The sequence below is a fragment of the Ovis aries genome, chromosome 1, assembly GCF_016772045.2.
Source record: "Ovis aries strain OAR_USU_Benz2616 breed Rambouillet chromosome 1, ARS-UI_Ramb_v3.0, whole genome shotgun sequence".
In the NCBI taxonomy this organism is placed as follows: Eukaryota; Metazoa; Chordata; class Mammalia; order Artiodactyla; family Bovidae; genus Ovis; species Ovis aries.
In genome coordinates this window covers 45,826,401-45,839,624 of record NC_056054.1, presented here as the reverse complement: position 1 = coordinate 45,839,624, position 13,224 = coordinate 45,826,401, and the positions used below count along the sequence as shown (strand labels likewise).

The 13,224-nt window shown below is 33.6% G+C and overlaps 1 protein-coding gene across 1 annotated transcript in view; it reads right to left on the bottom strand.

Annotated features, from left to right (window-relative positions):
* Nucleotides 1-13,224, bottom strand: part of LRRC7 (leucine rich repeat containing 7) — a 621,984-nt gene that overhangs the window by 114,478 nt on the left and 494,282 nt on the right. Inside the window, exons 14-17 of the mRNA XM_027971033.3 lie at nt 10,078-10,147; nt 8,083-8,182; nt 3,501-3,625; nt 1,234-1,482 (exon numbers count right to left, since the gene is read on the bottom strand). Of these exons, the coding sequence (XP_027826834.2) occupies nt 1,234-1,482; nt 3,501-3,625; nt 8,083-8,182; nt 10,078-10,147 (544 nt within the window). The remainder of the gene's footprint in view (nt 1-1,233; nt 1,483-3,500; nt 3,626-8,082; nt 8,183-10,077; nt 10,148-13,224) is intronic.

Here is a 13,224-nt window from a genome sequence, read left to right as displayed (position 1 = left end):
AGTTATGTTCTTAGTAAAATATTGTCTATATCACTCACCATAAAGTATTTGCTCATTTTACATATACATTTTATCAAAATGCAAGATTTTTACTGAAATGTTATTTTATCTTAATTTTGAAAAATAGAAGTGTTTCACAACATTATATATATCTTAGACCTTGAAAAAAGTGCAGTAAATGCAAATAGTAGCTGCAAGATGTTGGAGACTCCCAAAGATTTGGCAATGAAGAATTAATGTTAACAGTAAGGGAAAAAAAAAAAAAAAACAGTAAGGGATTTAGAAATGATATCACAAATTCACATAGAAGTATGCTTTTCTTATATAATGATTAAAATATAATTTGATTTGACTATAAATTCCAGTAAGAGAAATAATAGTTAATGCTTTGGTTGTTAGTTCTTTTAAATATCTTATTCTAGAAATTAATTGGAACATTTTATAGAAAGGAAACCTATAGTAGTTTCAGTTAGGATTCTCAGCTTGCTTTATATTGTAGAAAGAATATAAGCCGCAGAATAAGAATCTAGTCCACTGTATGTGGATGATAAAGTTTATAAAAAGTAGTGCTCTTCTACTTCCCATGAAGATTTTCTTTTTCATTAAACTCTTAAACACCCCACCTACTGAGATAAGGAAGTCCTATTTGCCAGAATTTCCAGGCCAATCTTCTCTTACAGGAATTCTCATTATCTGTGCCTTCAAATTAAAGGGAAATTGATGCTTTTCAATAGATGTTCATCTTTGTGTTCAAAATCCACTCTCAGCAAATTTCAATTGCAATTTCATGCTGTTTTAAGAATCTAGCTTTAGTTATTCAATCTCTCCTAGAATTGATATTACAGAAAAATGTGTGTATGTCTGGGGACAATTTAGATTGCATCAATAGTGTCATCAACATTCTGCCCAACTATTGGTATTCCCACACTTTAAGAGAAAGACCTTGGAAAAAAACACATAAACAAAAATGAAGTACCCAACTCAAAAACCATGCCAGCTATCCCACCAGTAGGCATCTCATATTGATGTTCCCTCCCCCTCTGACTCAGTTCTTCCCTCCCCATTGCCGATGTCAATGAACAAAAGTTAAATTGGGATCAAACATTGGCAATTGAAAGGTTTCTAGATGATCAACATTTCTTACCCCACATCATGCAGAACATACCCCATAAACCACTGTTCCAAGGTTGCTTCTACATAGGGGATTCTCCTACCCCAAACACCTAGGCCTACCTGTCTGCCACTTAGAGAGGGAAGAGTGGTAGATTGTGCTGCAACTGGCAATGGAGTGCACATGCTCCTTTCCTGCTGGAGGCCACTTATACAACCCCATGCCAGCTGTGGGTCATTCTGGGGGACAGGCATTTCTTGGATCTGCTGATCACACCTGGCCCATGGTGTGCAGCAATCGCCAGACAGTCTGGCAGGTTGGAGAGTAATCCCACGCTGGCCCCTTTCCCAGGGGGCTTGGCAGGAGTGATCCTGTGGGAGAAGGAATCTCCATTTTCTGGGAGAAAGAGGAGCACTGTAGCAAAACTTTCACTTTATCATTTTTCTATTCTTGATTTTTTTTTTTTCATTCTGGGTAATGCGTTTAAAACAACCATCAGAAAATTAGTTTTAACTCTGCGTGATAAAACAGTACCAGTGTCACACAAAACCACAGGGTCTCAATTTCTTCACACAAGGCAGCATTCATACTACACTAAGCACACTATAAGTAGGGCATTATACTCTAGTCCATTTGGAAGTTAATGCCATAGGTTAGCAGTCCCTTTTAAAATTTTATGTAAATTAAAGGTAAAATGAAAATGGCGCTAAATTTAATGTATATGTAATGAGCCAGAAAAGTATAATTTCGTGTAAGATTTCAGCATATTCCATTCATCATGCTTCCATGATGATTTATTTAGACGTTCGCTCATATTCTAATTTTTCCAATAACCAATAGCATTGGAAATACTCAAATTAGTCAAAACCAAGTACTCTGAGATTTTGGAAACATGTATTATTTCCCCAATATATAAAATAAATCAAATATAAAAAAACATAGAGAAAATGTACTCTAAAGTATAATGAACCTACTCTCATTAAAATCAAACCTGATCACATAACACACGAACAGGGCTTCTAAATGTCTGTTTGCATTTACTATATTTTATGCTTTCATTGACACATATACCAAAGTATATTAAGTGTACTCTTTTCTTCCTAGAGCCTTTGAATTGTTTTTTTCTTTTTTTAAGGAAGAATTATGTAGTTTTTGACATTCAGTGAAATAAAAGAATGAATCAGAGGTCCAGGATAGAATGCATCATCCATTGGTTCCGGATTTAACATATAAAATCCTTACAAGAAGAACTGAAATGTTCTAAAGGTCTTTTTTCTTGTTTTAGTTAAAAATGTCTCTTTGGTTATTAGACAGCACTAATCAACCATTCAGAAACATTTTTTTAAAACCCAAATCTTTAACACAATTGTTATTTTGATTTGGGAATCTATTTTGAGTTCTTCACAATGATACAGGTAGGCTTTGTCAATTACAGTAAGGTTCTATGGTGTGCTGGTTCAAGACAAAAGTTTAGAAAATGTGGGAAGGAGGAGACAGAGAAGAACATGTCACACAATCCAGATCTATTAACAGGATGCATATACAATTACTTAGGCAAGTAGTCACCAAGGGTGAGAGCTGTTAGTATCCATGATGGAAAAAGTGCAAAAATAATATAAAAATGATGAGAGATTCAAGATGTTGCCTTGATGATAAGATGAAGACCTGATGTTAATGTAATTCATATAAATTCTGACATTTTCAAATTTATATAATGGAAAAATATAGATTTTAAAATTCTGACCTTGTTACTTAGATTAGTACCAATAAAGGATTTTTAAAAATATGCTTTAAGGTGAAAAATTTTAAGTAATTTTCCTTAAGGGATACTATCTGCTATTAGACATTCACACTAAGTGAAAAACTTGTTCTCACACTTAAGAAAATTCATAACGTCTTCTCAAACATTCCGGAAACGTAGAATCTTTCCAAAATTTTAATGCAATGTAATATATCAACCCACTGGCTCTTTCATATATGTGGATTTTGACTTCATACAGTCTGAATGATGCCCTGCCTTGCTCAGTGGTTAAAAAAGCATTTCAGTGTTTCAAAGATGTAGTAGTAAGGTATTAGGTGAAGCCCACTACTCAGACTTTTTGTTAGTTTTGTTTTTTGCTTTCTCTCAGCTTGAATCTCTCATGTTGCTATTCTGTAAGATGGGGTGGTTTATGAAATTTTCTCAGTCAGGATGTTTGCCTCATTCTGAAGCACAGCCGTGCTTCCAAAATCACATCCTGCTATAAGGAAAAGTACCGCCGTGAAACTTGAAGATGTATCTGACCTTCTAGCAGAGGTCAGTCAGTGAGTCCCAAAGTCTATCTGAATAATAACAATGAACAAACAAAAATAATGAGAAGGAAGAGGAAACAAAAATTAAAAGGTTCACCTTAACTTTCCCAGCATTTTCATCATCTTCCTTTTTTTCTTCAAATTCAAAGGCAACAGTCATGCGTTGTTGTCTCTGTTCTTCCCATAGTGTGGGGTTAAAGCTGTCACTGTCTGACTGGAAATCTACAGTTAGATTCCAAAGTGTTACTGTTTTGTTTTGTTTTTACAAAAATTATTATTTAATAGAACTTAGTATACTATACAAAAAAATGGTGATAGGTACTAAAAACAAATATTAAAAAAAAGAAAAGAAAAAATAAAGGGATAGAAAGGAAAAAGCAAGTAAAAAACAAGGAAAGAAAAAAAAAAAGGAAAAATTCTCTTGATATTTGTTGTATAGTCTTTTGACATCTTAACCCAAATTCAGCTTTGCTAAGTGTACATTAATTATATATTGGGGTTGAGAAGTTTTCCAGTGTAGAGAATGGACATAGCATAATTATGACAAAAGAGAGAGCCAGATTAAGCATTTTAAACTATTATCTCCTTCAATTTGCAAAACAGCATAATGGTCATACTAATATAATCCTCAATTTAATAATGAGAAAACTATCACTGAATTTTGAGAGACTTGTTCAAAGTGGTGCAGCTTCTCCATGGCCAATGCAGGATTCTATTCCATGTCCTGTGACTAATTACATAAATGTCATCAGTAATCTTTATTAAGGTGTTATAAAAGATACTATGTAACGCTGCTTTGCAATAAATGGCCCAAGATTTCAAACTTTTTTGTTGTAGTTTTGTGTGTCTGGTTGGGGGGCAATGTAGTGGTGCTAGGTAAAAACATGTGGAAATGAAGTCTTTAACATTTGGGTCTCAATTAGTTTAAATATGTCTCAAATCAACAGGGAAAAGAAATGGCTTATCAATCTTTAATTTACATGCTGGTTAATGGTAATATCTTCTTTGCAACATTATTGTGAAGTTCACATTAAAAGGCAATAAAAGCACTTTTGTTCTGTTGCTAAGTCATATTCTACTCTTTGTGACCCCATGCGCTATAGCACATCAGGCTCCTCTGTCCTCCACTGTCTCCCAGTTTGCTCAAATTCACATCCAATAAAAGTACTTAATTTAGGCTAAATTCTTTCCCAACACATCAACTTTATTATATATAAAACTTTATTGCAAGGAGTTCTGAGAGTTGGTTTTCTGCATGAAAAGTGAAAAAAGTGACTTGCTTAAAGTTCAAGAAAGCTTTTCTGTTACCAGCTCTGCTCTCCTCAAAGGAAAACAAAACAAAACAAACTAGGCTAATTTCTTAATACCCCATCTTACCTAACTAGGTCTAACCTCATTCCCTGGATCAAATTGGGGATTTAATCTTTGAGGCTAGATTTCAGAAATAACTGGCAAATATGAGAGACTTTTCATTTTCTCCTATATCTTTTCAAAATGAAATATTCTGTTAATCTAGGGATATTAAAAAAGAATGTAAGTAAAATTGCATGAATAAAACATAATCTTTACTTAAGATTCTTTTTATAACCTATGTAAACATAGTGGATTTTACTTCATAAATTCTAAAAGATCACTTTTACTGAAGCCTGAAAAATACGTATGAAACAAGATTTCCTTTTCCTACTTCTGTAGATCAAAATCTGAAGAAAAATATCCACAAATGATTCACTTTCCTTTTTAAGTAAAAACAAAACAAAAACAAAAACAAAAAACCTAACAACATTTATTGTAATTATTCTGTAAATATGAACTTCATGAGCAAATAATTTCTTTTAAAAATTGATCTTTTAAATGGGTTGGGTGGATTTAACCCTTGGGTGAATTAAAGTGAATTTGCTCTTTCAACGTTAGGTCCATGAATCAAGGCAAATTGGAAGTGGTCAAACAGGAGATGGCAAGAGTGAATATCGACATTCTAGGAATCGGTGAACTGAGATGGACTGGAATGGGTGAATTTAACTCAGATTACCATTATATCTACTACTGTGGGCAAGAATCCCTTAGAAGAAATGGAGTAGCATCATAGTCAACAAAAAAGTCCAAAATGCAGTACTTGGATGCAATTTCAAAAACGGCAGAATGATCTCTGTTCTTTTCCCAGGCAAACCATTCAATATCACAATAATCCAAGTCTGTGCCCCAACCAGTAATGCTGAAGAAGCTGAAGTTTAATGGTTCTATGAAGACCTACAAGACCTTCTAGAACTAACACCCCCAAAAGATGTCCTTTTCATCATCATAGGGGACTGGAATTTTCAAAGTAGGAAGTCAAGAGATACCTGGAATAACAGGCAAGTTTGCCCTTGGAGTACAAAATGAATCAGGGCAAACACTAACAGAGTTTTGCCAAGAGAATTCACTGGTCTTAGCAAACACCCTCTTCCAACAACACAAGAGAAGACTCTACAAATGGACATCACCAGATGGTCAACACCGAAATCAGATTGATTATATTCTTTGCAGCCAACAATGGAGAAGCTCTATAGTTAGCAAAAACAAGACCAGGAGCTGACTGTGGCTCAGGTCATGAACTCCTTATTGCAAAATTCAGACGTAAACTGAAGAAAGTAGGGAAAACCACTAGACCATTCAGGTATGACCTAAGTCAAATCCCTTATGATTATACAATGGAAGTGACAAATAGATTCAAGACAGACACTGTCTACTCTGTCTATCGGGAACATTTCATGCAAAGATGGGCTCATTAAAGGACCGAAGTGGTATGGACCTAACAGAAACAGAAGATATTAAGAAGAGGTGGCAAGAATACACAGAAGAAGTATACAAAAAGGATCTTCATGATCAAGATAATCACAATGGTATGATCACTAACCTAGAGCCAGACATCCTGGAATGTGAAGTCAAGAGGGCCTTAGGAAGCATCACTACAAACAAAGCTGGTGGAGGTGATGGAATTTCAGTTGACTATTTCAAATCATAAAAGATGATGCTGTGAAAATGCCAGAAAATTTGGAGAACTCAACAGTGGCCACAGGACTCGAAAAGGTCAGTTTTCATTCCAATCCCAAAGAAAGCAATGCCAAAGAATGCTCAAACTACCACAGAACTGCACTCATCTCATGTGATAGCAAAGTAATGTTCAAAATTTTACAAGCCAGGCTTCAATAGTATGTGCACTATGAAATTCCAGATGTTCAAGCTGGTTTTAGAAAAGGCAGAGGAACCAGAGATCAAATTGCCAACATCCATTGGATCATCGAAAAAGCAAGAGAGTACCAGAAAAACATCTATTTCTGCTTTATTGACTATGCCTAGAGCTTTTGACTGTGTGGATCACAACAAACTGCGGAAAATTTTTAAAGAGATGGCAATACCAGACCACCTGACCCGCCTCCTGGGAAATCTGTATGCAGGTCAGGAAGTGACAGTTAGAACTGGACATGGAACAGACTGGTTGCAAATTGGGAAAGGAGTACATCAAGGCTGTATATTGTCACCCTGCTTATTTAACTTATATGCAGAGTACATCATGAGAAATGCTGGGCTGGATGAAGCACAAGCTGGGATCAAGATTGCCAGGAGAAATATCAATAACCTCAGATATGCAGATGACACCACCCTTATGGCAGAAAGCGAAGAACTAAAGAGCCTCTTGATGAAATTGAAAGAGGAGAGTGAAAAAGTTGGCTTAAAACTCAACATTCAGAAAACTAAGATCATGGTAACTGGTCCCATCACTTCATGGCAATAGATGGGGAAACAGTGGAAGCAGTGACAGATTTATTTTTTGGGGCTTCAAAGTCACTGCAGATGGTGACTGCAGCCATGAAAATTAAAAGACGCTTATTCTTTGGAAGAAATGTTATGACAAACTAGACGGCATATTAAAAAGCAGAGACATTACTTTGCCAACAAAGGTCCGTCTAGTCAAGACTATGGTTTTTCCAATAGTCATGTATGGATGTGAGAGTTGGACTATAAAGAAAGCTGAGCGCCAAAGTATTGATGCTTTTGAACTGTGGTGTTGGAGAAGACTCTAGAGAGTCCCTTGGACTGCAAGGAGATCCAGCCAGTCCATCCTAAAGGAAATCAGTCCTGAATATTCATTGGCAGGACTAATGTTGAAGCTGAAGCTCCCATACTTTGGCCACTTGATGTGAAGAACTGACTCATTGGAAAAGACTCTGATGCTGGGAAAGATTGAAGGCAAAAGGAGAAGGGGACAATGGAGTATGAGATGGTTGGATGGCATCACTGACTCAATTAACATGAGTTTGAGTAAACTCCAGGAGTTGGTGATGGCCAGGGAGGCCTGGCGTGCTGCAGTCCATGGGGTTGCAAATAGTCTAACATGATTGAACCACTGAACTGAACTGAGTGCTTAGTTAGAAGTCTTGTGCCTGTCAATTCACCAAGATAAGATATTGCTCCTAAGAGTCAATGTTATTTTCATGATAAATATAGAGAGGAAGAGTTATGTTTTTTGAAATTTCACTTATTAATAAAATATTATCATATGGAAGATAAGATCTGTGCTTGGAGTTAGCTCCCAAATGATTTATGTGGCATGGCCATGTGCTAGTATTGGCCAGAGTTAGAATGAAATTAATCCCTTTTATCCATAATCATACAAGTATAGGAGAAATTTCTATGTTTACCTTCATCACCACGAGGTTGCTGGGGAAACATGTAGTTAGTCAATACTCTTTGCTTTGTTTCTGGATGGGCTTCAGTTTGTAAAGGGATAAGGGCTTTGGACTGGAAGCAAAGGATATAAATTAGATTAATATTAGAAATATAAAGAATATTTCTTTTATATAAGATAGAGGTCAACAGTCTGGCCTCACTGTGTTGAATGAACAATTAAAAGAAAAGTAGGGAAAAATAACAAAAAAATAAAATGTAAGATAAAATAAGACTACTGTAGAGGAATATTTTGAAATTATAAGGGTTTCATAGTGAGATTTTCTTTTTCTTTATTATTTTCTTTTTCAAAACCTATTCATCTTCATTGAATAATACCTGTTTTTACCTTGAAGAGACCAAAATGTGTTAAACTGTTTCAACTAAGCAAACTTTTGGTATAGTTCTATATGTTCATTAACTGTTGCCTTAAAAAGGCAAATGGAATTTGCTATTAAGTTCATACTATACAAGATCATCTATGAATTCAATTAAGTTAAAACATAAGCATTTACTTTTAAGAGATTTTTGTAACCAAAGACAAAGTCTACATATACATAAGCAACTGTCCTTGTATCTGATATATCACAAAGAATTTACCTATGGATAATAACATTTAATTCTCTATATTAATTTTATTTCAGAAATGCAATTTTTGAAGGTTTTTAGAACTTTGATTTTAAATACAATATATAAACATTGAGAATAATGATATTGTTTAATAGTTTATGCTTATTTCATGACATTTATTAATAAGAGTGAAGTACAATGGCAATTTAGGATGCCAACTTGTCTCATGAAACTGAGTCAAAAACACATTAAATCACTGTTCTAAATAAAATTTAAATGATGCAGCCACTGTTCTGTTCATTCTTCCACAAGAATATAAATCCTGATATTATGGTGTTTTTTTTTTTTTTTTTTTTTTTACGATGTAAGACTGTAGAAAAGACTGTTGCATTAGCATAGTTTGTATTGATTCCAGAAATGATTTATTTTATAACGGTATATTGATGATTTGAAAAATCTACAGTTCATTGATGACTTGAATTTGACTGACAATCTAATTTTTTACTTAGTAGATGGGAAGAAAATGCTGTAATGACTGTAGGAATATAAACATTATTCTCACACTTACATAACATTTTGCAGAGGTTTAATTTTTTACAAAAATTGCCCAATACTTATGTCTGAACAATTCATTTACTGGTAATGTCACTTTTATGCTCAGAAAATAATCACAACAAACTAAATCCAAGAATTTATATTTTGGGGTAGGATATTTTAAAATTTTAAGATTACAAGGAAAAGCCAAAAGAAAACAAAGTATGTCAAAATGGTCTATCACTAGTTTTTGTGGTGGTAAATCAGATGGTTTCGACTATTTTTACTTTCCAGTTAATAAAATTATTCATTAACACTCAAATTACTGATTCAATTATAATCTAATTTCATAAGTGTAAGAATTAATATCATAGCAATTTCACAGAAAGTATTGATAAGAGCAACAAAAGGCATCACAATATTTTTGAATACATTTTTAGAATTAAGTTGACTATAATTAAAAGCATGGAAAAAAACGAACATGGAGGATAGTAACTCCCTCTTATGGGGATTGCAGTAATGATTTCTTATTCTTTACCTTCAGAGGTATAATTAAAGTACATCCTCTAAGGACATGTATATATCACTTAGAAAAATGATCATTTTTGTGTATTAGATTTCTGAGAGGAAAGTAGACACTAAATTGACATATTTCAAAGGGATGAGAATTGTACTATTGTTTGTCCATAGGAATGGAATACTTATTTGAATTGTTACCCTTATAAAAATCTCTCCTCCAGGGGATAAAAAATCTATATTTTGTAGTAATTGTCAAAGGTATATATTGCAAATAAATTAGTAATTCAACATTTCAATTATAGTTCATTTTAATAAACAAAATAAATCAGGTGATAAACAAATGTTACCTGATTGTCAGAAAGCCACAAAGCTGCAAGCTCCTTCAGTTTGGTAAATGAGAATGGTAAATTCTTCAATCTGCAAAAACAAGAAATTTTTAATAGAATGGGTGAAGATGGATAAAGATCATTTAATGAAGAGTTATTTAAAATACTATAACATTTATTTCATTCTTCTCGTTACTTCTTTCTCTTCTGAGTAGCCTGAGGAATCATGTAAAAGTGAAAATCTTGAGGCTACAATTCTTCAAATGATAGGATGAAACCTAGAACTGTTACCATGCATCGTCAGACCCTCTAAGATCTGGTCCCCTCAAACCTCTCCACAGCTTCTTTGCTACTCTTTTTCGGGCAGTCCTGCCAGTGCCACTGGCCTTCAATCAGCCTATTCCCAGGAAGAGCCAAGCTCCTTTCTCTGCCTGGAATACTCTTTCTTCCATACTTCACTGAACTAAAATTCCACAGATTTTCTAGTCAGCTGAAATGCCAGTTTCTGCAAGAAGCTTTTCTTGACTCCTCACTTAAATTTCTTTCCCCAATCTAGTCTCAAAGCACTTTTACTTCATAGATATATCACAGTTTGATATTATCTACAATATTTATTTTTGTAGTTATTTTTTTTTACGGTTACTGTTTAATATCTCTTTAAAACTGTAGACTTTATGAGGGCAAGGGCCATTTTCATCTTATTACTAAACGAATTTACAGCTCTGAAATTTTTTTTAAGATGGTAAAACATTTATTTTTATTTTTTTTTACTTTACAATATTGTATTGGTTTTGCCATACATCAACATATATTGATTCCTGAAAGTGTGTCCTTTTGTCCTTCCACCCTGTATACATCATTTAATAGATATTCAAAGAGGCAATCTTTAAAAATAGCATTTTAAGGTATATGAAATTGTATTCAATCAAAATTATCTATTAAGCTTTGGCTTCAGCCTGTGGAGGGTCAAATCACCAATTGCCTACTTCAACATAAATAAGATATACCTGAATTGTGCATGATCAATATATTGTTATTACATGAATTACCATCATAGCTAGTCAGCACAGTGAATAATACAAACAAGGCACACCAGTGAATTTATTCTTACTTTCTGCATGTTCATTTTTGAATACAGACAAACATTTTAGATAAGACTTGGAATGAAAATTTCTGCTAAATCTTTAATATGTTGGAATTCTATCAACCAAATGCTGAATAAATATATTTTGATAACAAAGATAGAAAATGTCAGAATAATGAATAAGGATTTTGGAAGCAGTTAATTGTATCTCCAAAGGCACTATTAAATAATTTAACAAATACAAAAAGATATTGACAAGCCTATAAACGTATCAACAGAGTGTGCATTGGCTGGGAAACTTTAGGAAGGATATAATGACCTTGCTCAGCTAATAGGTACTTGTAAAACATATGAATATAAAGAATATGAGATCAAATTATATCATAATTATTTTTAATATAATTATTATACTAGCATTTATAACATTAAACCAAACTGTCCATAAAAGCTATTTCTAATTTTAGTTATTTAGTTTAAGTTGGAAATTATAAAGTAAGATGCTATGAGAAGTTTTTACATCATGTGGAGATGAATTAAAAGTAAAATATCCATTCTGCCACATCAAAATTACAAGAGGGGATAACCTCCAGAATCATTTACAGTATCCATGATAAATCATCAGGCAAATCATAAAAGTAGAATATGGAAAGAAACTGTCAGAGAAGATGTTACCCATATTTTTTTTCCCTCTTCCTCTGACCACCATTGAAAGTGAGGCTTTATTTAGTATTATAACTGTCCAGTAAATCGATCACAGGAGCAATCCTATAGTTGATAATATAAATGAATCATTGTTCCTTAACTGTAATGACAAACTTCTAAAATTTATTGTATTGAGAATATAAAATTGGAGTAATCATGACTTTTAAATAACATGCAATATTTAATCTTTTATTCAAGCAGTTTATTCTCTGATAGTGATATTCAACTTTTGCCTCAGCTTTGACTGAATATTGATTTTAATCTCAGGTTAAGATTCATTATTTATTGCACAATAGTATAGTTGTAAGCAACTATACTCTCCAAAATTAAAAAAAATTCACTGATTAATTCATCAATCTCAAAATATTAGTTTGGTTCTATATTATGTTCCAATCACTGTATTAGGAGATAGATTGGCTTATATTTCTGACCTGATAAAGTACTTAAATTCCTAGTTTTATGAGATTCTCAATGTTTTATTAATATCTTTTGCTCTAGCTTTTAGCAGTGTACTGTCCCATGGTAAGCACTCACATATGCTATATTTGTTGGATAAATAATTGCATTAGTAGTCTTAACTACAGGTCACTTAAATATTTTGTAAGCATATTTTCCATATTGTGTGAATTATTCATGTATAAAATTTGAGTGGACCAAGAATTTAGGAAAAACTTTCAGCTCATCATGAAAACTCTTCCTCCAGTTTGACAATAATGGAACTTGATTCCATTGAGGACTGTAATAGAACCCAGTGGAACCCATCTTCCTATAATCTCTCTATGAGTGTATTTATAATATTGTTCACAAGAATATAATTAGAAAATTCTGAAAAATGTCTTACTGAAAGTTGAGCACAATATTTAATGCATCTACTTCACTTTCCTGTCAAAGAGTCAAAACAAGAAATGGGTTGATTTGAAATGAATTACTCTTGTTGCAGCAAGTTATGAAGCTTCTTGGTCAGCTCGATTTTAAAAATAAAATTCCAAAGCTTAAAAAAATGTTTAATTCTTTACATGAAAATATTATTGAGCTGCTGCTGCTGCTGCTAAGTCACTTCAGTCATGTCTGACTCTGCAACCCATAGACAGCAACCCGCCAGGTTCTTCTGTCCCTGTGATTCTCCAGGCAAGAATATTGGAGTGGGTTGCCATTTTCTTCTCCAATGCATGCATGCATGCTAAAAAGTTGTTTCAGTCGTGTCCGACTCTGTGCGACCCCATGGACAGCAGCTCACCAGGCTCCTCTGTCCACGGGATTCTCTAGGCAAGAATACTGGAGTGGGTTGCCATTTCCTTTTCCAATTATTGAGCTACTAACAAATAACAACTCCTACACCCACTGAAACTTTAGAATCTAAACATTCACCATGATTCCATAAA